We start from the raw sequence: 24,047 nt of genomic DNA on the forward strand, positions 1-24,047 counted from the left end.
AAGTTTAAACTGGTCATGTTGGTATAAACCTATTTTGTGTCCTTTAATATGGTGACACTGAAGTGACATTTCTACTGCCACATCCCTCACCAGCGAGAGGGATTTGGTCCTATACACACCACTGCCACAACCAAAATGGCTCCTTCACAGACAGTCGCCCGGTCCGCCACATACAAGGTAACAGAGTTCTCTCTTTCCACAACCAAGATGGCGAACTGACTTCCCCCGGAAACTGGACGCCGTCGCTCAGGTGGTGATGCGCTAACGTGCCCGTGCGTGACGCTACCGCCCCTTTGTTGGCTCAGCGACGGGAGCTGCACGGTGTCTCCAGGAGACCGGAACCGGGGGAGGGGGGGTTGTCGGTAGGTCGGCGAGTGAGAACATCTGAAACGGCTTAGCTTCCTGGCTCGGAGGAGGAGCGGACTCTTCACCCCGGGAGCGCGCACTAACCGGAACGGGAGCGCGCATAGTGAAGGGGCGGTGATAGAGGGGCCTGAGGCCTGTCTGCCTCGGACATACCGGAGACCCCCGTGTGTATGTGTAGCTAGAGGCCCTGTCCACAGCTCACATAGGAGACGCAGCAGCCGCCACCTTGAGAGCAGTGCCCCGTGTAGTTCCTGTGTGGAGGCTAGTGACTCATTCATAGGCTATAGTGGGAGGCAGGGGTGCAGTCCTCCTACATACACTACTATACACCAGCCACATGTCATGCTGATATTGGCAACTCACTGGCTTCTTCTACAGAGAGTGGGCCATCCCATGCCAGTGTAGAGCCAAGGTGGGCATCACTTATCCGGGGAGGGTCGTGGAAGGTATTAGCTATGTGAATATTCCATATATACTGTGAATTTCTAAGGGAAGTCATTGACAAGATGTTTTAGATCAGATTTTTTTTTTTAAGTGACCTATCTAGGCTATGAGATCTTTCCATTAACAATCTCCAGTGTTACCGATCCCCTCGAGTTGTGACAGCGTAGCCCCCCGTTTACACTGACATCTGAGCAGACGAGATTGCTGACGTTCAGGATCCTTGGATCCATTTATACCGTATATACCTTGCCTGCTTCTTTCTGCGAACTCGGGACTTTGAGGAGCGGCAGGCCTCATAGCTAATACCGAGTATTGGTTTGTAGTGTTTCTCTTGTTCCTACGACTGGGAACATGGACTCAGACGAAGGCTACAACTATGAATTTGACGATGAAGAGTGCAGCGATGACAGCGCCGCCGACGAGCCTGAAGATGAGTTAGAACTTGCCGATGTGGAGCTGGTGGAAGCTGGACTTGGCGGATCTGAAAGAGCCGGGATATGCGGAGAAGGAGGTGGAGGTGTCCTTGGACCTGGTCCTGGTGGGGAAGAAGATGACGACTACAGATATGAGGTCCTCACTGCCGAGCAAATTCTACAGCACATGGTGGAATGCATCCGTGAAGTGAATGAAGTCATCCAGGTATCTCCTGTGGAAGTCAATTATGTTATCAGGGGTCTGAGGTGTGGGCGTAAATGATGTCCAATGTGGTATATGGAAGAGAAGGCTAGACCGAGCCCAGGAGCTGGTCTGCTAGCAGCTAGAGCACCTAAAAATGAAAGGCAGGTACCCAAGGCATGTTTTGTGGTGTGCTCCTGGGGTGTAGGAATATTGCAGTCTGCAGTGCTACCAAATAGCAAACAGATTGTAAGTCACGGGGGTCAGTGGAGATTAGAGATGAGCGAATTTCATGTTATCGTTCGGTGGTAAACGCAAAATTGCATTATGGACTCCCCTGCATAACGGAAACGGGACTGATCCGTTTTGCAACCCATAGACTTCTATTATGATGGAATGCCTCTTAAAGGCATTCCGTAGTAGAATTGCGTTATGGTCCGTGGTAACGGAATCCACAACGCAATTCTGCTTTTACCACCAAACGAAGTGTGTGTGAATTTCAAAATATGAAATTGGGTCATCTCTAGTGGAGATCCTTTAGGAAATGGATCCAGCATATCTGTCGTGGCTCTGCTATGAATAGAAGCCTTTTCTATTGATGCCTATGAAAGTTAAATGTCAGCTGGCTCCTAGAGTGGTCTCATTGGTACCTACTGCTGGTAAATAAAGGTATTCGTGGGTTCAGGTCTAGAAGTTTTAGGACTTCTACAAGAATTATATAGAGATGGCACTATTAGTGTGATTTTTCAGGCTGTAGATATTCCTTAGGATAAGTCATATCAGATCGGTTGGGGGTCTGACACCAGGCTCCCCCACTAATTAGCTGTCCTTGCACCCGCTGAACAGAGCCAGAAACAGAAGGCTTCTGTAGAGGCCATACCTATGTGCCTCACCTCCCAGCCGTTGTCGGGCCCTCACTCATCTGATATTGATGACTTGTCCTTAGGATAAATCATCAATATCTAAAAGTTGGGCAACCCGCGTAAAGGGGTTGTGTAAGAATCCATTTAATATGGTAGTACTGGTACATTGGATTTTAACTGATGTATTGTTGGTGTGTCCTAGATCGGTCAGGGTTCCCAAGCATCTCATTACTAAACAGTACAGAATACACTTTTGAAAAAGCCTATTTAAAGTGAAGGTCACTTACCCAGTGGGTATGTTATATATTATAGAATGATATCCATTTTCTTAATCGCTCCCCTCCAGGTAGTAAGCAGAGAGTTGGAAAGAAGTTCACATCCACTGATGGTTCGGTCTATTGGTATACATGGGCTCCATTCTGAAAAGTTTAGCTTTTTAACAGCTTATGTAAAGTTAAAGGGGTTGTCAGAGTTATTTTTTTTTGTTCTTTGTATGTTTCTAACTAATCAAATGTAACAGCTTTACCATGCACTTACTGCATCTGTAGTGGCCCCTTTCTCAGATGTCGCTGTGGGTCACATGACCTGTGATGTCCGCTTCTCTCCCTGCTCTGATGATGTTTCAGAGCTGATAGGAGTCTGTACACCAGGGGTCACTGTGCTGGCCACACCCTCCTGTACTGCCTCTCCTTGGATTCTTCAGGAAAAACTTTAACCCCTTCAGCAGCACAGACTGGGTTGAAGGCTTTACTGAGTAGCTGCAGGCAGTGAGGAGACAAATGCTGGGCACGGGAGCTGACAGACTGGAGGAGTTCTGCAGAGCATTGCACAAGCACAGTTAGGGGGAAGATCCTGTATGTATCAGTAGTGTCCTTGTACAGCTGGGACTTGTAGTCCTACACATACAACATGCTGCTGAGTCACCCAGCAGGCAGACATGTCACTCAGGGCAGACTTATTTACTCCCTTAGCAGTGCAGGGGGAGGGGCAGAGATTGTTGTTATTGCAGGTAAACAAAGGGCCAGACGAGAACCAGGAAAATTAAGAAATCTGTTTTTTTTTTTGGGCCTAAAACTTGCTTAGCAGTTATATTGCTGCCCATCAGATTTACAGTGCTATATATATTTTTTTTTTTCCTAACTCTGACAACCCCTTTAAAGCAGATGCTAATGCAACTTAAAGGGAACCTGTCACCCAAAAATCGCCTATTAAGCTGTTTACAGTACCTTATAGTGCTGTATAGTCGTTTCCTGATGCACTTTTTGTTAGTTTTGCAGCATGTATGCTCAGTCAGAAATCGATGTTATATTCAGCTGCTGCCCCGTGCTTCAAGTCAGGCTTGAAGTCACGGGGGCAGCGGCCTCGGCGTCTTACATGGCCCTCTCCCCGCCCCCTGCCTCTGTGACTGACAGCCGAAATCCGATTCCGGGACCGCGCTCAACGGCCGCATGCGCAGTAAAGGGCGGCAGGAGCGCGGTCCCGGCTGCCGCGCGTACTACGCGCCGTCTTACTTTCGCCGCACTGCGCATGCGCCCGACATCCTGTATCAAACGCGCCCGCGCCCAGATGCCGGGCGCGGGCGCGTTTGATACAGGATGTCGGGCGCATGCGCAGTGCGGCGAAAGTAAGACGGCGCGTAGTACGCGCGGCAGCCGGGACCGCGCTCCTGCCGCCCTTTACTGCGCATGCGGCCGTTGAGCGCGGTCCCGGAATCGGATTTCGGCTGTCAGTCACAGAGGCAGGGGGCGGGGAGAGGGCCATGTAAGACGCCGAGGCCGCTGCCCCCGTGACTTCAAGCCTGACTTGAAGCACGGGGCAGCAGCTGAATATAACATCGATTTCTGACTGAGCATACATGCTGCAAAACTAACAAAAAGTGCATCAGGAAACGACTATACAGCACTATAAGGTACTGTAAACAGCTTAATAGGCGATTTTTGGGTGACAGGTTCCCTTTAAAGGTGTTGTCAGATTTTGATATTGATGGCCTTTACTGAAGACAGCCCTCCACCGATCAGACATAGATGACCTGACTCCCTGCACCCCTGCCAATCAGCTGTTTGAAGAGGCTAAAGTGCTCTGTTGACCGCCGCAGCCTCATCCTAGGCTTTGACATGTTCATCGTTTATGTGGCCTAGGGGCAGCTCACTCCCATTCAAGTGCTTCTGCCCAATTGATGGCACTGTGCTTTGGTAGCCTGCAAGAAGGCCACAGTGCTCACCGCAGCTCCGCAACTTCCTCAAACAGCTGATTGACAGTGGTGATGGGTGTTGGACCCACACATTGATGGGTGAAAACCCCTTTGATATTGCAAGGTTCCCGAGATAAGCAATGTTTTTGACCATTCATCACTTGGGTTGAGGCAGCTCGTCCATGTGGGGTTAAATATTGGTTGTATCACAGGACTGCTTCACCTATGGCACAGTTCAGTCCTATTAGCATTTATAGGAAAGCCCTATAGTGCTTTTCTGCACAAGACACCCAAAGCCATGAGATAAGTGGATTTGATGTATATCTCATGACCATTTAACCATGACCTCACATGGATAAGGAAGATAACAATTCCTTTAGGCTGGGTTCTCACCTGAGCGTTTTACAACGTGTTCCTACGCGCTGTAAAATGCTCAACAAGCAAAAACCAATGCTTCCCTATCAGCATGGTTCTCACCTGAGCGTTTTACAGCGCGTACGATCGCCCCAGCGCGTACAGAAGCTTCTTTGGGGCGCATTATCGCGCGTTCCCGCACATAGACCTAGCGGGAACGCACGACAATGGGCGTTTGCTTGTTTCCTCGGCACATATGTAAACGCCCGATAAGCACGCTTGTAAACAGCGCTTATCGGGTACACTTATGTGTGAACCCGGCCTTAGAGTTGTTGTAAAGGCTATCCAGCCCAGCCTGGCATCAGGCATGGAGGGATGCCACAGCATGCTCTCTTGATGCCCAGTGAGCATAGCATTTGGGTCCCATTAAAATAGTAAATGGGAATAACAATGGCTCTGTGCACACTAGGTGTGGATATCTCCCAAACGTATCCCTCCGACGCATGCTGTGGTATGTCATGCATTGGCCACCATGTGTCATATGTCTTTATGGTGGTGGCCCACCATATAGGAGAGAGCAGTGTGCTGAAGTTTCTTAGGGCGCATTCACACAACCGCGCCGTGTTTTGCGGTTCTGCAAAACATGGATGCCGTCCATGTGCATTCTGAAATTAATGGAAATGCCTAATCTTGTCTGTGATTGCGGACAAGAATAGGACATGCTCTATATTTTTGCGGTACCACGGAGCAACGGATGCGGACAGCTGCCCGTGCATACCGAACGGGCATTCATTTATCATGGAGCCCTCTGGTTTGACATATATGCCACATAGGGCCTAAGTTTATAAAATCTATTACTGTGTCATAGTGTGAAGACACTACCGTCCTAAGTTGGGAGGAATGTTAGTATGCTCTCAGTGCAGTGAGGCGGTATTAAGATGCAGGCGTGTGACTTGGAGTTTGTCATCTCGATAATTTCCATGCCAAGCTAATGATTAACTGTTATTGTCTGTCTGTCTTGCGTCTGTCCTGGTATGAGTCACGTCTTGTCATATTTAAATTGGGAATGTAGTGATGTTATCTGTCCTGATCCCTAGACATCAGGGCATTGGTCATCTCGTATCAGGAGATCAGTTTGGCTGCAGTGCCTTCAGGACATTTTCACATCACGTTCAAGAGGCCTGTTCTCCTGAATGTGTTTATAGATCTCAAGGATGAGGCTTACCGTAACTTTTCCTTATAGAGTGTGTCTCCTCTGCCTTGTGCACAAAACCTATCCTACGCTTGATAAAAGGGGACTTGTAGGAGGTCGGATCTCCTGAACGTGATGGCCTAGTGGCTTGAGAGCCACTATGTGGTCCCTAATGTTGTCATTTTAAAGTGGGGGAAAAATACTGTATTTGTCACTTGAAGTAATGGACTACCTGTTGTAGTCCCTTTACCATATCAAAGACACCCCACCAGAGATGATGGACTTATTCTAAGTGTTTTGTTGAGATGGGTTTGATGGCCAGGGATGTGTGAAGGAGACCTGTCTGAGTAGGCATGTTTATTTCATGGGAAGAGAGGAATAAGTCGCTGGCAGACACCAGCCAGTAGCTGCTGATCGCCTGGATTAGGCTACGTTCACACTCGCGTTTTGTGCGGATCCGGCATGGACGGATCTGTTTAGATAATACAACCGTCTGCATCCGTTCAGAACTCAGTTTCATCAGAAGGACAAGCAGCGTTTAGGTGTCCGCCTCCAGAGCAGAATGGAGACGAAACGGAGGCAAACTGATGTATTCTGAGCGGATCCTTTTCTATTCAGAATGCATTAGGGCAAAACTGATCCGTTTTGGACCACTTGTGAGATCCCTGAACGGATCTCGCAAACGGAGAGCCAACACGCTAGTGTGAAAGTAGCCTTAGGCATGTTGGTATACACCATGGCAAGTCCTTCTTTCCCCAGACACCTCTCTTTGGTGGACAGTCGTAGGGATTTCATATACATTAGATTGTTGCCTGGTCCTGCTGAATTTGGTGGTTAGAATGACCTGTATTGTATGTGAAGCAGGGGAAATCAGAACACCCCCTATGTTCATCAGAATGAGGGGTCTGGGCTGCAGTACCGGAGACACAACCAAGAATGAGAGGGAAATGCGCTATCAAACCGCCCAGAAAAATCCTTTTACCGCTTCCCTTCCACCTTAAAGGGATTGTTTCACTTCAGCAAATGGCATTTATCATGTGGACATAGTTAATACAAGTCACTTGCTAATGTATTGTGATTGTCCATATAGTCTCCTTTGCTGGCTTGATTCATTTTTCCATCACATTATACACTGCTCGTTTCCATGGTTACGACCACCCTGCAATCTAGCAGTGGTGGTCGTGCTTCCACACTGTAGGAAAAAGCGCTGGTCTCTCTGGTGGCTTGGATTGTGGGAGTGCGCCTAAGCTGGCGCTTTTTCCTATATTGTGTAAGCACGACCACCGCTGCTTGCACTCAATCATTTGTTCCCTCGCCCAAACAAAAGCACGCCTTGTCAAGCCTCACACACTCTAATGTTGGACATTCTGTGTGACATGAAAGAGTTATATGTTATCCTGAACATAGGGAGATTACACGGTCACCAATTCTGTCGGTTCTGCCCTAGCGCTGTCTGCTCTTGTACCTAGAATTTCTCTGCCTGGATGAATGCCATCCTTGTGCCGGAGCTGCATCTAAGGTTAAGGGAGGGAGATACATGGAAAACTATAGTTCTATTGTTCTTGGTGCTACAGCGATGTTGTATGTTACACATTTTTGACGGGAGGCCTAGACGATTTTGGCCAAAAGAAATAATCTCAATTATTTTACCTTTATGGACGATTATCAATTATAATTTTAATTATTTTATTCATGCTAAATTTATTTAAAAAAGTCACTCAGATGCTGTCCCATTCACTTCTATGGGGCCCTTTTCTTCCATTGCACGGCTCAGCAAAAAAATTAAACCTGTCCTATACTTGTCAGTGAAAATCAGGACATGGCCCTATTGAAGTCTATGGATCAGCAAAAAAACAGAATGCAATCTGTTTTTTGCGGACATGTTGAACTGTCCGAAAACAAACGGATCCGCATTTTTGCAGACAGCATACGGCCGCTTCAATGAGTCCTTAAGCTGCATATGCACATGCCAATAATCGACCAGATTATCATGAACATTATGTTCCTGCAAACAGTCGTTCCCGACAATCTGCCCATGTAAATGTGCCACGATCACCTGATGAACTAACAAAACACTCAGTCATGGGGTGATCCCGTCGTTCATGCAGCAGATCGTGTGGTATAAACAGTGATCTGCTGCCCAGAAACACTGATTCTGTATGAGGACGAGGGATCGCAATAGTGAATCTCGTCCTTATATTGTGAATGTAGAGTTCTCCTTCTGTGAGTGAGCGGCCGACTGTCGGGAAGGAACGCTTCCTTCCCAGCAGTGGGCTGCAGAATTGTCCCATCTAAATCCACCTTTAGTGATGGTCATATTCTCTGAGATTTTGGTTTCAATTCTAGGTGGGTATATTACTTTTAGAACACATCTGGGGTTCATTGTAGGTCCTGTATACACAGGAGTCAGATGCCACTAATATTTAATTCTAGCTCTTATGTATGTAGAGATGCCATCAGGAGATAATTTTTGAGGTACCCTCAAGAGGAACTTGCATGGATATCATTACCAGCATCATGTTATCCATAGTTTAGGGCGAGCTGTATGATAACTGTGGACTGAATACTTCTTTCACCCCCACTCCACCATTAATGAGCCCATTTCAGTAGAGCAGCAGGAGGTAAGTGACCACCCAATTCTTCTGGTGCAGTCAGAAGCAAGCCAGGCACAGTCGGGAACTGCCTCGAACTCCTGGGTGCCCCATGCTGCTGCTTAGGCTACTTTCACACTGGCGTTTTGGCTTTCCGTTTGTGAGATCCGTTCAGGGCACTCACAAGCGGTCCAAAACGGATCAGTTTTGCCCTAATGCATTCTGAATGGAAAAGGATCCGCTCAGAATGCATCAGTTTGCCTCCGTTCCGTCTCCATTCCGCTGAAGAGGCGGACACCAAAATGCTCCTTTCAGCGTTTTGGTGTCCATCGGACGAAACTGAGGCAAACGGATCCGTTCTGACACACAATGTAAGTCAATGGGGACAGATCCGTTTTCACTGGCACAATAGAAAACTGATCCGTCCTCCATTGACTTTTAATGGTGTTCAAGACGGATCCGTCTTGGCTATGTTAAAGATAATACAAACTGATCTGTTCTGAATGGATGCAGACGTTGTATTATCTGAACCGATCCATCTGTGCAGATCCATAACGGATCCGCACCAAACGCGGGTGTGAAAGTAGCCTTACTGCTATCCCAGCATCTCATGACTGCAGCTGCTGCATCAGTCGTCACATAGGGCACCGGGTACTTTGTTCTCTTTAGTCCGTGCCACTGCGGGCAGCAGGTACTGAAGAGAATATATAGGCTGTGCTGATGCAGCGCTCCAGAAGAATAAACAACATAATCGAGCTTTAAAAGGGCAAATAATCGAATTAATTCTATTAAACGCCCAATCCTAGTTGATGGATGTGGAATCGATTTACACTGGAGGAATAGAGAATAGATAGTTTGAATAAATATTCAACAAAGAAACTTAGATTAGACCTTCAAAATAAAGATATTGGCCACAATTAAATAGTAGCGGTAGCGGTGTCCATCAAAATACCGAATGGGATCTGTCGTGTGGCGGCTGGAACAAAATACTGAAATTGCAAGCATAGATGTGGACGTAGTCAAAGAAATAAAATAACGCTTATGGGGTCATTTATCAAACTGGTATAAAGTAGAACTGGCTGAGTTGCCCATAGCAATTAGTCAGATGCCACCTTTCTTTTTGACAGCTCCTTTGGAAAATGAAAGGTGGAATCTGATTGGTCCTAGGAGGAGGTTATGGCACTCTAGCACTGTGGCCTTTTAAATAGCTGGGAGTGTGGAGTTGGACCCCCCCACCGATCAGATATTAAGGACGTAACCTGATGATAGATCATCCATATTCAGATGCGAAAGAACCTTATGCACGAAACCCAAAACTGACTGATCTTTCTGTTCTTCCTGAAGATATGTGTCTGCCAGAAGTATCTTGTGGTTGTCAGCCTTAGGAGATTCAAGAGGGCCATACACATTCGTGTTGAAAGCGCCACTTCTGGCTGGGCCATCTGCATGGGGGTGTCATCACTCTCCCCGATGACATTTTTTGGGGGAGAAGGGATGATTGAAGAATATGCCCCAACCCTTGTTCTCAGGGGAGAAAAGCTGCCACCTGAGGTGTCTGGCACCTGCTTATTCACCTCTCCCTGAGCCAAGTGTGCACATGTATGTTGTGTGTGGGGGAGGGGGATATTTGTCAATTTAAGTCATCCTGATAACAGTTGACTAAGTTTTATTGCTACTTAACCACTTCAACCCCGCTAGCTAAAACCCCATTCATGACCAGGCCACATTTTACACTTCTGCACTACACTACTTTCACCGTTTATTGCTCGGTCATGCAACTTACCACCCAAATGAATTTTACCTCCTTTTTTTCTCACTAATAGAGCTTTCATTTGGTGGTATTTCATTGCTGCTGGCATTTTTACTTTTTTTGTTATTAATCGAAATTTAACGATATTTTTGCAAAAAAATGACATTTTTCACTTTCAGCTGTAAAATTTTGCAAAAAAACTACATCCACATATAAATTTTTCGCTAAATTTACCCTGGGTTCACACCTGAGCGTTTCTGAGACGTGCGTTTTACGCGCGTATTTGTCACGCGTTTTTATGCGCGTTTTTTGCATTAGTAAACGCGCGTTTGACGCGCGTTTGTGTGATTGACTGCAGTGTTGTCCAATGAGTCTATGGCCAAAACGCGCGACAAACGCCCCCAAAAAAGCTCAAGAACTTGTTTATGCGTCGGGCGTTTTACAGCGCGTTCAAGTGTGAACCAGGGCCATAGGGAAGCATTGGTTTTAACGTGTTGAGCGTTTTACAGCGCGTTTGAACGCGCTGTAAAACGCTCAGGTGTGAACTTAGGGTTATTGTTCTACATGTCTTTGATAAAAAAAAAAAAATGTTTGGGCAAGTTGGGTGAGAGAAATATCTTGGCAAAAGACAACTTTTCCCATTTTTTTATACAAAGTTGGCATTTGACCAAGATATTTTTCTCACCCAGCATGGGTATATGTAAAATGACACCCCAAAACACATTCCCCAACTTCTCCTGAGTACGCCGATACCAGATGTGTGACACTTTTTTGCAGCCTAGATGCGCAAAGGGGCCCAAATTCCTTTTAGGAGGGCATTTTTAGACATTTGGATCCCAGACTTCTTCTCACACTTTCGGGCCCCTAAAAAGCCAGGGCAGTATGTGACCCCACTTTGGAAAGAAGACACCCCAAGGTATTCAATGAGGGGCCTGGCGAGTTCATAGAATTTTTTATTTTTTTGCATAAGTTAGCGGAAATTGATTTTTATTTTTTTTGTTTTTTTCTCACAAAGTCCGTATAACGCTAACTTAGGACAAAAATGTCAATCTTTCATGGACTCAATATGCCCCTCACGGAATACCTTGGGGTGTCTTCTTTCCGAAATGGGGTCACATGTGGGGTATTTATACTGCCCTGGCTTTTTAGGGGCCCTAAAGCGTGAGAAGAAGTCTGGAATACTAATGTCTCAAAAAGGTTTCCGCATTTGGATTCTGTGAGGGGTATGGTGAGTTCATGTGAGATTTTATTTTTTGACACAAGTTAGTGGAATATGAGACTTAGTAAGAAAAAACAAACAAAAAAAATATATATTTCCGCTAACTTGGGCCAAAAAAATGTCTGAATGGAGCCTTACAGGGGGGGTGATCAATGACAGGGGGATGATCAATGACAGGGGGGTGATCACCCATATAGACTCCCTGATCACCCCCCTGGTAAGGCTCCATTCAGACGTCCGTATGATTTTTACGGATCCATGGATACATGGATCGGATCCGCAAAACACATGCGGACGTCTGAATGGAGCCTTACAGGGGGGTGATCAATGACAGGGGGTGATCAGGGAGTGTATATGGGTGATCACCCCCCTGTCATTGATCACCCCCCTGTAAGGCTCCATTCAGACGTCCGTATGATTTTTGCGGATCCATGGATACATGGATCGGATCCGCAAAACACATGCGGACGTCTGAATGGAGCCTTACAGGGGGGTGATCAATGACAGGGGGTGATCAGGGAGTGTATATGGGTGATCACCCCCCTGTCATTGATCACCCCCCTGTAAGGCTCCATGCAGACGTCCGTATGATTTTTACGGATACATGGATACATGGATCGGATCCGCAAAACACATGCGGACGTCTGAATGGAGCCTTACAGGGGGGTGATCAGTGACAGGGGGTGATCAGGGAGTGTATATGGGTGATCACGCCCCTGTCATTGATCACCCCCCTGTAAGGCTCCATTCAGACGTCCGCATGTGTTTTGTGGATCCTATCCATGGATCCGTAAAAATCATACGGACGTCTGAATGGAGCCTTACAGGGGGGTGATCAATGACAGGGGGTGATCAGGGAATCTATATGGGTGATCACCCGCCTGTCATTGATCACCCCCCTGTAAGGCTCCATTCAGACATCCGTATGTGTTTTGCGGATCCGATCCATGTATCCGTGGATCCGTAAAAATCATACGGACGTCTGAACGGAGCCTGACAGGGGGGTGGTCAATGACAGGGGGGTGGTCAATGACAGGGGGGTGGTCAATGACAGGGGGGTGGTCAATGACAGGGGGGTGATCAATGACAGGGGGGTGATCAGGGAGTTTATATGGGGTGATCAGGGGTTCATAAGGAGTTAATAAGTGACGGGGGGGGGGGGGGGGGTTGTAGTGTAGTGTGGTGTTTGGTGCGACTTTACTGAGCTACCTGTGTCCTCTGGTGGTCGATCCAAACAAAAGGGACCACCAGAGCACCAGGTAGCAGGTATATTAGACGCTGTTATCAAAACAGCGTCTAATATACCTGTTAGGGGTTAAAAAAAAAATCACATCTCCAGCCTGCCAGCGAGTGATCGCCGCTGGCAGGCTGGAGATCCACTCGCTTACCTTCTGTTCCTGTGAGCGCGCGAGATGACGCGCCGATGCGTCCAGGAGGAGTAAATCAACCACCTCCCGGACGCATCGGTGCGTTAGGCGGTCGGGAGGTGGTTAAAGACCAGCGCCGTACATGTACGGCGGGCTGATTGGGCGGGTTCAGGAGCTGCGCCCGCCCGATCAGTGGCAGGGATCCGGGAGTCAGTGATAGCCGGCCCCTGCTGTGTGCGCCGGCATCGGTGAAAACAGCACATTTAACCCTCAGCGCTGACCACGGCACATGTGATGTATGGGGAGGGAGCTGCGATCAGATCCCCGCTCTGCTGTGACGGGGACCCGATAGCAGGGAAGGCGGCCCGATGCCTTCCTTCCGTGACAGCCTGTGAGATCTCACAGGAAGCAGGCTGTAAGTGTATTACAGTAAGTATTCAGGGCTGTGGAGTCGGTAGATAAATGCTCCGACTCCTCCGTTTTTAATATGCAAATGTATTTTATACATTCCTTGAAGGAAAGAAAGGCAACATACATGTCATTACCACAGAACTACTGGCCAGGAAGCTGCTGCCTTCTCCTTTGTGTGCTGATCTTCTGCTGAAGATTGGGCAGTGCGAGGATCCAAGAAGGGGAAGGGGCATTTATTGTAAAACATGATTTCCCTAGTAGAATCCCATAGTCATGTTTAAAGTTTAAGCTAACAATCTGAGTTGGCAAGTTTTTATAGCCTTAGCTGAATGACAGCAGTTTTTAAAATGGTTTGCAACTTCAGTCTTGAACTATTGACTATCCAGTCCCTTCACTTATACAAGTGTCTAGTCCTGCAAAAAACATATTTACTTAATCAGTTATCAGTGAGAGGCTAGGTTAACCATAGGCGTTGCGTTCCCTATAACAGCGGAACACAACACAATGGAAAGTATAAGTATTGCCGCTCCTTAACTGTGCGTTGCGTGCCATATAGTGAAGCATATGAAAAGCATGCTTCTTCATGGTCACTTAACGTGTTCGTTTTGCGGTAACGTGACGCACTGCATGCATTGGCCTTTATTCTTACAGTAGAGAAGTATCGTATTTTTCACAAAAGTGGGGGGAAAAATAGCAGTGCATCTTATGGGGTGAATGCTGCGACCATCCGGTGAATAGGCTGAGAGGAAGGAGGGGCTGGGGGCCGAAATCTGTTTCTGTAATGGCAGCGGGGCCCGGTGCAGTCACTGTATTCTACTACACCGGGCCCCGGACATTGTAGTATACGGTAATCATATCTAACTTGTGGGTATTGTTAAAGTAATCCAATCATCTTAAATCTAGCGCTGTACTACTTACTACTAACTTCTTGGCAGTCAGGAGGCAGGGTGGGCGCTCGTAGCGTAGCTCACTACGTCACGTGCCTGCTCCGCCCACTTTATGAATGAAGCAGGCACTGGACCTAGCTGCTATTACAGAAACAGATGCCGGCCCCCATTCACTACACAGGGACACTTATGGGGGGGATCTGTGGATGACACATAAGATAAGATGCTGTATATGTGTCATCCACAGATGCCCCCATAACAGTGCAATCCACAGATGCCCCCACAATGATCCCCCATAACAGGGCCACCCACAGATGCCCCCATAACAGGGCCACCCACAGATGCCCCCATAACAGGGCCACCCACAGATGCCCCCATAACAGGGCCACCCACAGATGCCCCCATAACAGGGCCACCCACAGATGCCCCCATAACAGGGCCACCAACAGATGCCCCCATAACAGGGCCACCCACAGATGCCCCCATAACAGGGCCACCCACAGACCACCATTAGTTCAAAGCCCACCAAAAGCGCACCTTTTTGTTCTAATTTTTTCTTCTTCTTTTCCTCCTTAAAAATACGGTAATTAATTATAACTTTTTGTAAATTGGGACATTTAAACTTGCATTTTTTTTTTTATTCTAATTTAAATCTAGTAGGAGTCGGTTCACTTTTTGCCGACTCCGACTCCAGGTACCCAAAATTGCCCTCGACTCAGACTCCTCGACTCCGACTCCACAGCCCTGTGAGTAATACACTTACAGCCAATGCATTACAAAACAGAAGTATTGTAATGCATTGTAAAGGGGATCAGACCCCCAAAAGTTGAAGTCCCAGAGTGGGACAAAAAAAAATAAGTTGTACAAATAAAATTAAGTTTCAAGTAAAAAACAAAAAAAAGCCCAAATAAAGTTTTTTTTGACATATTAGGTATCGCCGCGTCCATATCGACCGGCTCTATCAAATATCACATGACCTAACCCCTCAGGTGAACATCGTCATAAAATAAAATAAAAACTGTGCTTAAAACAAAGCGATCAAAAAGGCATATGCCCCCCCAAAATAGTACCAATCTGTCACCTCATCCCACAAAAAATGAGCCCCTACATAAGACAATTGCCCAAAAAATAAAAAAAAAACTATGTCTCTCAGACCATGAAGACACTAAAACATTATTTTTTTTGTTTAAAAAATATTATTGTGTAAAACTTAAGTAAATAAAAAAAAGTATTAGGTATCGCCACGTCCGTAAGAACCTGCTCTCTAAAAAACAAAAACAAAAAAAAGATCTAACCTGTCAGATAAACATTGTAAATAACAAAAAATAGAAACGGTGACTCACAAAAAGTGTAATATAGAGCAACCAAAAATCATATGTACCCATAGTTTCCAAAATGGGGCCACTTTTTGGGAGTTTCTACTCTAGGGGTGCATCAAGGGGTCTTCAAATGTGATACAGCAACTTAAAATTATCCCAGTGAAATCTGCCCTCCAAAAACCATATGGCATTCCTTTCCTTCTGCGCTCTGCCGTGTGCCCGTACAGCAGTTTACGACCACATATGGGGTGTTTCTGTAAACTACAGAATCAGGGTAATAAATATTGAGTTTGTTTGGCTGTTAAAGAGGACCTTTCACTACTCTACAGACTAAAAACTAACTATACCTGTGGGCAGAGCGGCGCCCAGGGGTCCCCCTGCACTTACTAGTAAGTCTGGGCGCCGCTCCGTTCGCCCGGTATAGGCTCCGGTGTCTGCGCTCCCTCTGACTGATTTCTTGTAGGAGGCGTGTCCCTTGCTGCAGCCAGGCTATGAGCTGTGCGCTGCGATTGGCCAGCAGTGCAGCAAGGGACACGCCTCCTACAAGAAATCAGTCAGAGGGAGCGCAGACACCGGAGCCTATACCTGGCGAACGGAGCGGCGCCCAGACTTACTAGTAAGTGCAGGGGGACCCCTGGGCGCCGCTCTGCCCACAGGTATAGTTAGTTTTTAGTTTATAGAGTAGTGAAAGGTCCTCTTTAAGGGTACTTTCACACTTGCGGCAGGACGGATCCGACAGGCTATTTCGCCGTGCTGACGGACCGCCGCTCCGTCTCCATTGACTATAATGGGGGGCGGAGCTACGGCGGTGCACGGCGAAAGCCGCCGGACTAAAAAAATCGGACATGCAGGACTTTTTAGTCCGGCGGCTTTCGCCGTGCTGCGCCGGAGCTTCACCCCCGTCCCCATTATAGTCAATGGGGACGGAGCGGCGGCACGGCGAAATAGCCGCAGGACGGATCCGACATGGTGAACAGCCTGTCGTATCCGTCCTGCTGCAAGTGTGAAAGTACCCTAAGCCTTGCTTTTGTTAGCGGAAAAAAATTGAAATTCTGCCAAAAAGTGAAATTTCATCTACATTTAATTCTTGTGGAACAACCTAAAGGGTTTACAAAGTTTGTAAAATCAGTTTTGAATACCTTGAGGGGTGTAGTTTCTAAAATGGAGCCATTTATGGGTGGTTTCTATTATGTAATCCCCACAAAGGGACTTCCGACCTGAACTGGTCCTTAAAAAGTGGGTTTTGGAAATTTTCTATAACATTTCAAGATTTTCTTCTAAACTTCTAAGTCTTCTAACGTCCCAAAAAAAATAAAATGTAATTTACAAAATGAAGTAGACATATGGGAAATATAAAGTAGTAACTATTTTAAGAGGTATCACTATCTGTTTTAAAAGCAGAGAACGTAAAATTAGTAAAATGTTTCTAAATTTTTGGTAAATTTTGGTATTTTATTTTTTTATAAAGTAAGTATAAGGTACAATATGTGATGAGAAAGCAATCTCAGAATGACCTGGATAAGTAAAAGCGTTTTTAAAGGGCTTCTGTCACCCCACTAAACTGTTTTTTTTTTTTTTTTTTTTTTGTGTACTTATAATCCCTATACTGCGATTTATCCATACGTAATGTGATTAATCATTTTGGTTCAGTAGATTTTGCTAATAACTTACTTTTATAATTTATTTAAATTACCTGTCTACCAGCAAGTAGGGCGGCTACTTGCTGGTAGCAGCCGCATCCTCCTATCATAATGACGCCCCCTCCGCATGTTGATTGACAGGGCCAGCGAACGGGATCGTTCTCTGCTGGCCCTGTTTGCATTCAAAATCTGGCGCCTGCGCCGTACCTGTCTTCAATCGGCGCAGGCGCACTGAGAGGCGGCCGCTCCACCCTCAATGCGTCTGCGCCGGGTGTAGATGTGACGTCATCGGCGCAGGCGCATTGAGAATGGAGCAGCCGAGCGAGCGGCCGCCTCTCAGTGCGCCTGCGCCAATTGAAGACAGGTACGGCGCAGGCGCCAGATTTTGAATGCAAACAGGGCCAGCAGAGAACGATCCCGTTCGCTGGCCCTGTCAATCAACATGCGGAGGGGGCGTCATTATGATAGGAGGATGCGGCTGCTACCAGCAAGTAGCCTCCCTACTTGCTGGTAGACAGGTAATTTGCATATTATAAAAGTACGTTTTTAGCAAAATCTACTGAACCAAAATGATTAATCACATTATGTATGGATAAATCGCAGTATAGGGATTATAAGTACAGAAAAACAAAACAAAAAAAATCAGTTTAGTGGGGTGATAGAAGCCCTTTAAAGTTATCACCACATAAAGTGACACATGTCAGATTTGCAAAAAATGGCCTGGTCCTTAAGGTGAAAAATTGCAGGGTCCTGAAGGGGTTACATATACTCTCCCATTCCAAGCCCCCATCTACTAGCCAGACCAAAAAGTGGTTACAAAGTGCATCTCTTACATACAAGGACCTGCCACAGTACTGTTCACAGTATGTAGAGATTTCATGGACCATACAAACCTGGAGGTCACTCGTTGACTTTTATGGGAGAACATTCTGGACATTGTACAGATAGGAAGTGATGTGTTTGTCACCTTCTGAATGGCGGATCCTTTGAATCTGTATATAGATCTTAACTTACATTGTAATTCTATGTATGATGTTAATGAGATGACTGCTAAAAGTGATCTGTACAGAACAGGAATTATCAGTCTATTATGAGGCTCGTGGTCTAAAAAGGTGGTTTAACAGTGGACTAACAAATTAAATTAATTTTTGATACTTTTATTTTCACATGATACCAAGGTCTTTACTATTTATTTTATTTTATTTTTTTAGAGTTTTTTGTTTTTTTCGGTTTTATTTTGGGAAAAACTGCAGAAAACCTTTCAAACTATAACTTTTTTATTTTTTAAATACGCAAACTGACACACAATTAATTATTAAAATGTTTTTCTCTTTTGATTTATAGCTGTAGACAGGCACACTTCATTTGGTGGAATCCAGAGAGATCTTATCTATATTATTCAAATATCTCATTTATTAATTGATCACACACATTAAATAATATAAAATATATAAAAAACTAAAATATTTATAAAAATGCACACAAATATTGTATAAAAACAAATTGAAGTGTAAAATATAGGAATTGTAATTAATTGTGCAGATTATATTGTGCAAAGAAAGCTATCTTTTTCTCTTCACTTCCCTCTATGTGCCATGTTGCTGAGCGGGATAGCTGAAGTAAATAGGTAAAAAATATCTTTAAATATTTATAATTTTGTTATACAGCTTTATATCTTTGCATATTATTGCAAAGTACTTGGCTCCTGTATCAATTCCTGATTAAACAAACAGGTTTGTTATTTAGAGTTTTTAGAATTATTAATCAGTCCAGGACCATTTCAGAAATCAGTGGCTAAAAGCAGCTACATATTGTATTCAAGTTGCCACTTACCAAGGTGGCTGTTGAATGTACCAACGGGATCATTTCGCTGTTTAAAATGTAATTGTGTAGAAGGGGAGAAATTCGAGGAAGAGGCCAAAGAAATGAGAGAGCAATTTTTGGCTAAAGAATATCCACCCAAGGTGGTTGACACAGCCTAAGGCTACATGCACACGACCTTATGTGTTTTGTGGTCCGCAAATTGTGGATCCGAAAAAAAAACGGATGACGTCCTGTATGGCATCCCTTTTTTATTTTTTTTGCGGATCCATTGTAATAATGCCTATCCTTGTCCGCAAACTAGAAAAAAATAGGACAGGCGCTATTTTTGAAATTGAAATGATTGGGTCCGCGTTCCTATCCGCAAAAAATTTTTTTTTACAAGAAACATAAAGAATGAACAGTATGACGATGAGATTATACGGATTATCTTGTTGTAGTTTTATTTACGGCTGCCTCTCGGCATGTCTGCCGTACTGCCGCCGGAACTCCGGCCCGCCCACATTATAGTCAATGGGCCCGGAGCACTAGCGGCAGCACGGATCCGACAGGCTGTTCATCTGCTGGAGTTCCTTGCAGCTAGTGTGAATGTAGCCGTACCCATCAATGCACAATACAAAAAAGTGGAAACAATTATAAAAAAAACACTGGCATCATGTTTTGAAAGATAAAATAATTGGCCCTCTATTAACAGTCACCTCAAATAACCTACAGTAAAGCCCCAAATTTGGGATTAAAAATAGCACCATCAGTAAAAACTAAAAAGAAAGGAGAGACTTTTTTATGTGGTAAATGTAATAACTAAAAACACCACATTTCAGAAAAAAAACACTAAGATTACTTCAAATCAAAATTCTTTCACTTATGAGATACGAGAATTTCTGAGATGTAATTCAACCAATGTTATATATATGATCGAATGTCCCTGCAAAAAGCAATACATAGGTAGAGGTAGAACTAAAAGAATAAAAAAATAAAATAATATCTGAACATATTACGAATATCAAAAATGGTTTTGAGAAACACTCCCTATCTAAACACTTTAAAGAGTACCACAACAAAGACCCGACAGGCCTAATTTTTATAGCATTTGAGAAAATTAGAAAAACATTGGAGAGGAGGTGACCATATTTCAAGAATGTCCCGTTCAGAATCCAGGAGAATTTTAGGTTTCGATACATTGATACCTGGGGGAGACTCCATGCAGAATTAGAATCGTTTCGTTTCCTGCGAGGCGACAGATGGGTGTCCCTCACTGACGAGACATCGGAGTCCAACTGTTTTTTCCAGCACTCTGATCTCTCATGGGGGGGGAAGATAAGAAAAGATTGGGGACCTGTATCATAATATTACAGTATCACAATATATCACCTCATTATTCTCCCTAATAGATTCCTTAATAAATAGGAACTATTATAGAAAAGGATGATGTACACCATAAGAGGTAGGAATATAATGCCATTATATTAAGTACCGCCTTCCCTTCATTAGACTCATTATCAATGAATCGTAATATTTCATGTTATGTCTATAGTACATTGTATTTACACCACTTATCCAATTTTATTTATTTTCAATATTTTTTTCTTTTTTGTTTTCACATTATTATATTTTATTATTACATCCTTTATGTAAATTTTTTCTATATTGCAATATATTAGAAAGAATAAACAAGTAAGAAGACATCTATTCTCAAAAAAGCACATTTAGAGAAAAAAAAAAACGCATTGAAATTGCAAAATTGGATATATATCATCAAGATAAAGTATTGAAGCTGTAAGCAGAAGAAGATAAGAAAAAATGCTCCAGCACCGCGGTGGATAATATGAAAATCCCGGTCTTTATTAACACCACAGAAAATTCAGGTGAGTACAGCAATCGAAGACAGACACTGGTGGTCCCCGGTACCCCGGATCTACGCGTTTCGAACTCTTGAGTTCTTAGTCATGATCCTAGGTGTCTCCCATGCTCCATGCCTCATATACCATCTGCCCGCCACTATCCCCTCCTAGTAAGGGAGGAGCATAGTGGAACAGGGCCGGCAGCAGAATCGGCCGGGTCCATGGGAGACACCTGTGTAAACCCAATCACATGTTAACAATCCAAATCCCTATAGTATTCCATGAGAAAAGGAATATATATATAAATAAAACAAAGTAATATAAAAAATCCTCTGTAGGTCGTCTCTCCAAACATATTTAACATAATATTCTATTCTGATTCCATATAAATCATGAATAAATAGATCTAATATTCAAAAGACAGGGATACAAATAGATACAAAATCTCTGGATCACATTCAAAAAAAAATTAAAAGATCAATGTATGGAACTAAACCAAGATGTAATACAAATGGGACAATACAATATGATAAAATTCCTACTTTCGTGCGCTGAATGTGATCCAGAGATTTTGTATCTATTTGTATCCCTGTCTTTTGAATATTAGATCTATTTATTCATGATTTATATGGAATCAGAATAGAATATTATGTTAAATATGTTTGGAGAGACGACCTACAGAGGATTTTTTATATTACTTTGTTTTATTTATATATATATTCCTTTTCTCATGGAATACTATAGGGATTTGGATTGTTAACATGTGATTGGGTTTACACAGGTGTCTCCCATGGACCCGGCCGATTCTGCTGCCGGCCCTGTTCCACTATGCTCCTCCCTTACTAGGAGGGGATAGTGGCGGGCAGATGGTATATGAGGCATGGAGCATGGGAGACACCTAGGATCATGACTAAGAACTCAAGAGTTCGAAACGCGTAGATCCGGGGTACCGGGGACCACCAGTGTCTGTCTTCGATTGCTGTACTCACCTGAATTTTCTGTGGTGTTAATAAAGACCGGGATTTTCATATTATCCACTGCGGTGCTGGAGCATTTTTTCTTATCTTCTTCTGCTTACAAGGGACTGGCTTGAGTCCGCCCCGTGCACCGCCGTGCAGGACGATGAGGTGAGCTGGCTACAACCTTTCTCTATATTGAAGCTGTAAATAGGATTGGAGAAAGACCATTCTTTGCATTTTTTTATCAGTTTTTATTTTCCGATTGTAGATTTCTTTATTCTATTTCCTGAACATGATTATGGAGGCTGCCATCTTTCCTGAGCTGTTCTTAGCAGCATTTAGAAAGAATTAAGAGAATTGCTTTATGGCAGTCACGTGAACCATAGACACAATGGTCAGGAGGGGACCCTATTGACTTCGATGGGAATGTTTTCTATGCATGCTCTGTGACCTGTGCGGAGGTCATTGTACAAGGCGTGCCTCCTCTAATGGAGCACAACGGTGAAAGTAACTAGTGCCGATGTGAACATGGCCTTAATAGAAATGTATTACTTTACTATTCCTCCTGTTTTGGAACTAGACCTGACGAGAGCTATGGAGCCTGGTAACATCTGAAGCTGTTCAGCTATCGCACCCATAGGAATGCACTGCGCTGACATTGCTATTGAAAGTGTTTTTGGCTCTAAAAGACAGTGGAATTTCAGGGAATTATAAATGTGTGACAGTTGCAGTTGTCACCTGACTGAAGCCCTGAGCAGCCACCATTGTTTCCTCTGTGTAGCTCTAGTGAATTCGGCCTCCTCTATGGACTGAATGTCTAGCATTGCATTAAAGGGAACCTGTCATCAACTTTACGTGGCCCATACTAACAGCAGAATAAAGCAGAGACCAGGTAAGATGATTTCAGCGGTCTGTTGTTTAAAAGTTAAAAGTAAGTGGTTGCCAAGAACCAACATCACAATCCTTGCAGACTGGGCCTGAGAAGAGTCATGGCACCTGAGAAGAGTCCTGGTTATCCATGAATCCCTGCTCTCCTTGCCCACCTGCTGATGACTGACAGGCTTCTACCTAGTTTTCTCCCTTTCTCTCTAGTAGAGAACTGCCAATCATCAGCAGACGGGTGAGAGAGCAGGAGATTAGGAATAACCAGGACTCTTCTCAGGTAGATTTTACTCTTTTCCAGGCCTAGTCTGCAATGATTATGATGCTGGTTCTCGGCAACCACTTACTGTTAGCTCATGAGTGACACCCCACTGAAATCAGCATTTCTGTCACTATTTTATGCTGCCCTCAGTGAGATCAGCATAAAGTTGATGACAGGTTCCCTTTAAAGGTACCTGCAGACAGCTGCGGGCTGTCAGAAAGTCTTCAGGAATTTTCATCCAGGTTTCTGTGTGTTTCTGCACGTGTAACTTGGGGTTTTTGTACGGATTTGCTGCATCCGTTGCACTGCAAAGGATGAAATCTGCACAAAACATTGCACAAACAATTGACATGCTGCAGATTTCCAAAATCCTCACGACTGGTCAATTTCTGCACAGAATAAAAAGCAAAGTGTTGGGAAGATCAGTGGGAATTATTGTAATTTCTTTTACGGGGGTCATTCCCAACTTTCATCATCCACAATATATTCCGTAAATGCCTGTTACATGCTAGTTCCACCTCTAAGACCATCACTTATCAGGAGAACAGAGACCTGTGACCACTATTTGCCGATTCACTTTGGCCACATTCCCTATTGGAATCCTAGGAGATTGGCCATCATTTTGTCCTGTCCTTTTCATTGAAGTCTGTAGGAAAGTACCAAGCACTACTGCTTTAATAAGAAATGTCTTTCCCAGAGTTTCATTATATTAAAGGGGTTTTGTCATCTAAGACAGCGGTCCCCAAGCTCCGGGCCGCGGCCCAGGACCGGGCCCTGGAAGATAGTTTGCCGGGCCGCAGAGGAGCGCAGACGCCAGGCGCATGCACGCCCGACACACACATCAGGCCAGAGTAAGTGGAGACGGGGGGAAGGAATCCCTCCCTCCCATGACGTGGCCGCCGCAGAGCCCAATACAATTGGGCTCTGAGGCGCCGCACTGCTGCCACCAATAAATGTGTGTCTAATATTAAAGTAGGAGGAGGGACGGGGGAGGGTTTACCGCTGCGCCGTCTCAGCTTGTGCCCGGCGAATGGCAGCAGCGGAAGCCTCCTCCTCCTCCTTGTGTTCTCCAG

General features: G+C 44.8%; 1 protein-coding gene across 1 annotated transcript in view; it reads left to right on the forward strand.

Annotated features, from left to right (window-relative positions):
• Nucleotides 1-281: 281 nt before the first annotated feature.
• Nucleotides 282-24,047, forward strand: part of ARIH1 (ariadne RBR E3 ubiquitin protein ligase 1) — a 65,212-nt gene continuing 41,446 nt past the window's right edge. Inside the window, exons 1-2 of the mRNA XM_044279834.1 lie at nucleotides 282-362; nucleotides 1,134-1,449. Of these exons, the coding sequence (XP_044135769.1) occupies nucleotides 1,162-1,449 (288 nt within the window). The 5' untranslated portion in view covers nucleotides 282-362; nucleotides 1,134-1,161. The remainder of the gene's footprint in view (nucleotides 363-1,133; nucleotides 1,450-24,047) is intronic.

The sequence above is a fragment of the Bufo gargarizans genome, chromosome 2, assembly GCF_014858855.1.
Source record: "Bufo gargarizans isolate SCDJY-AF-19 chromosome 2, ASM1485885v1, whole genome shotgun sequence".
NCBI classification, from domain to species: Eukaryota; Metazoa; Chordata; class Amphibia; order Anura; family Bufonidae; genus Bufo; species Bufo gargarizans.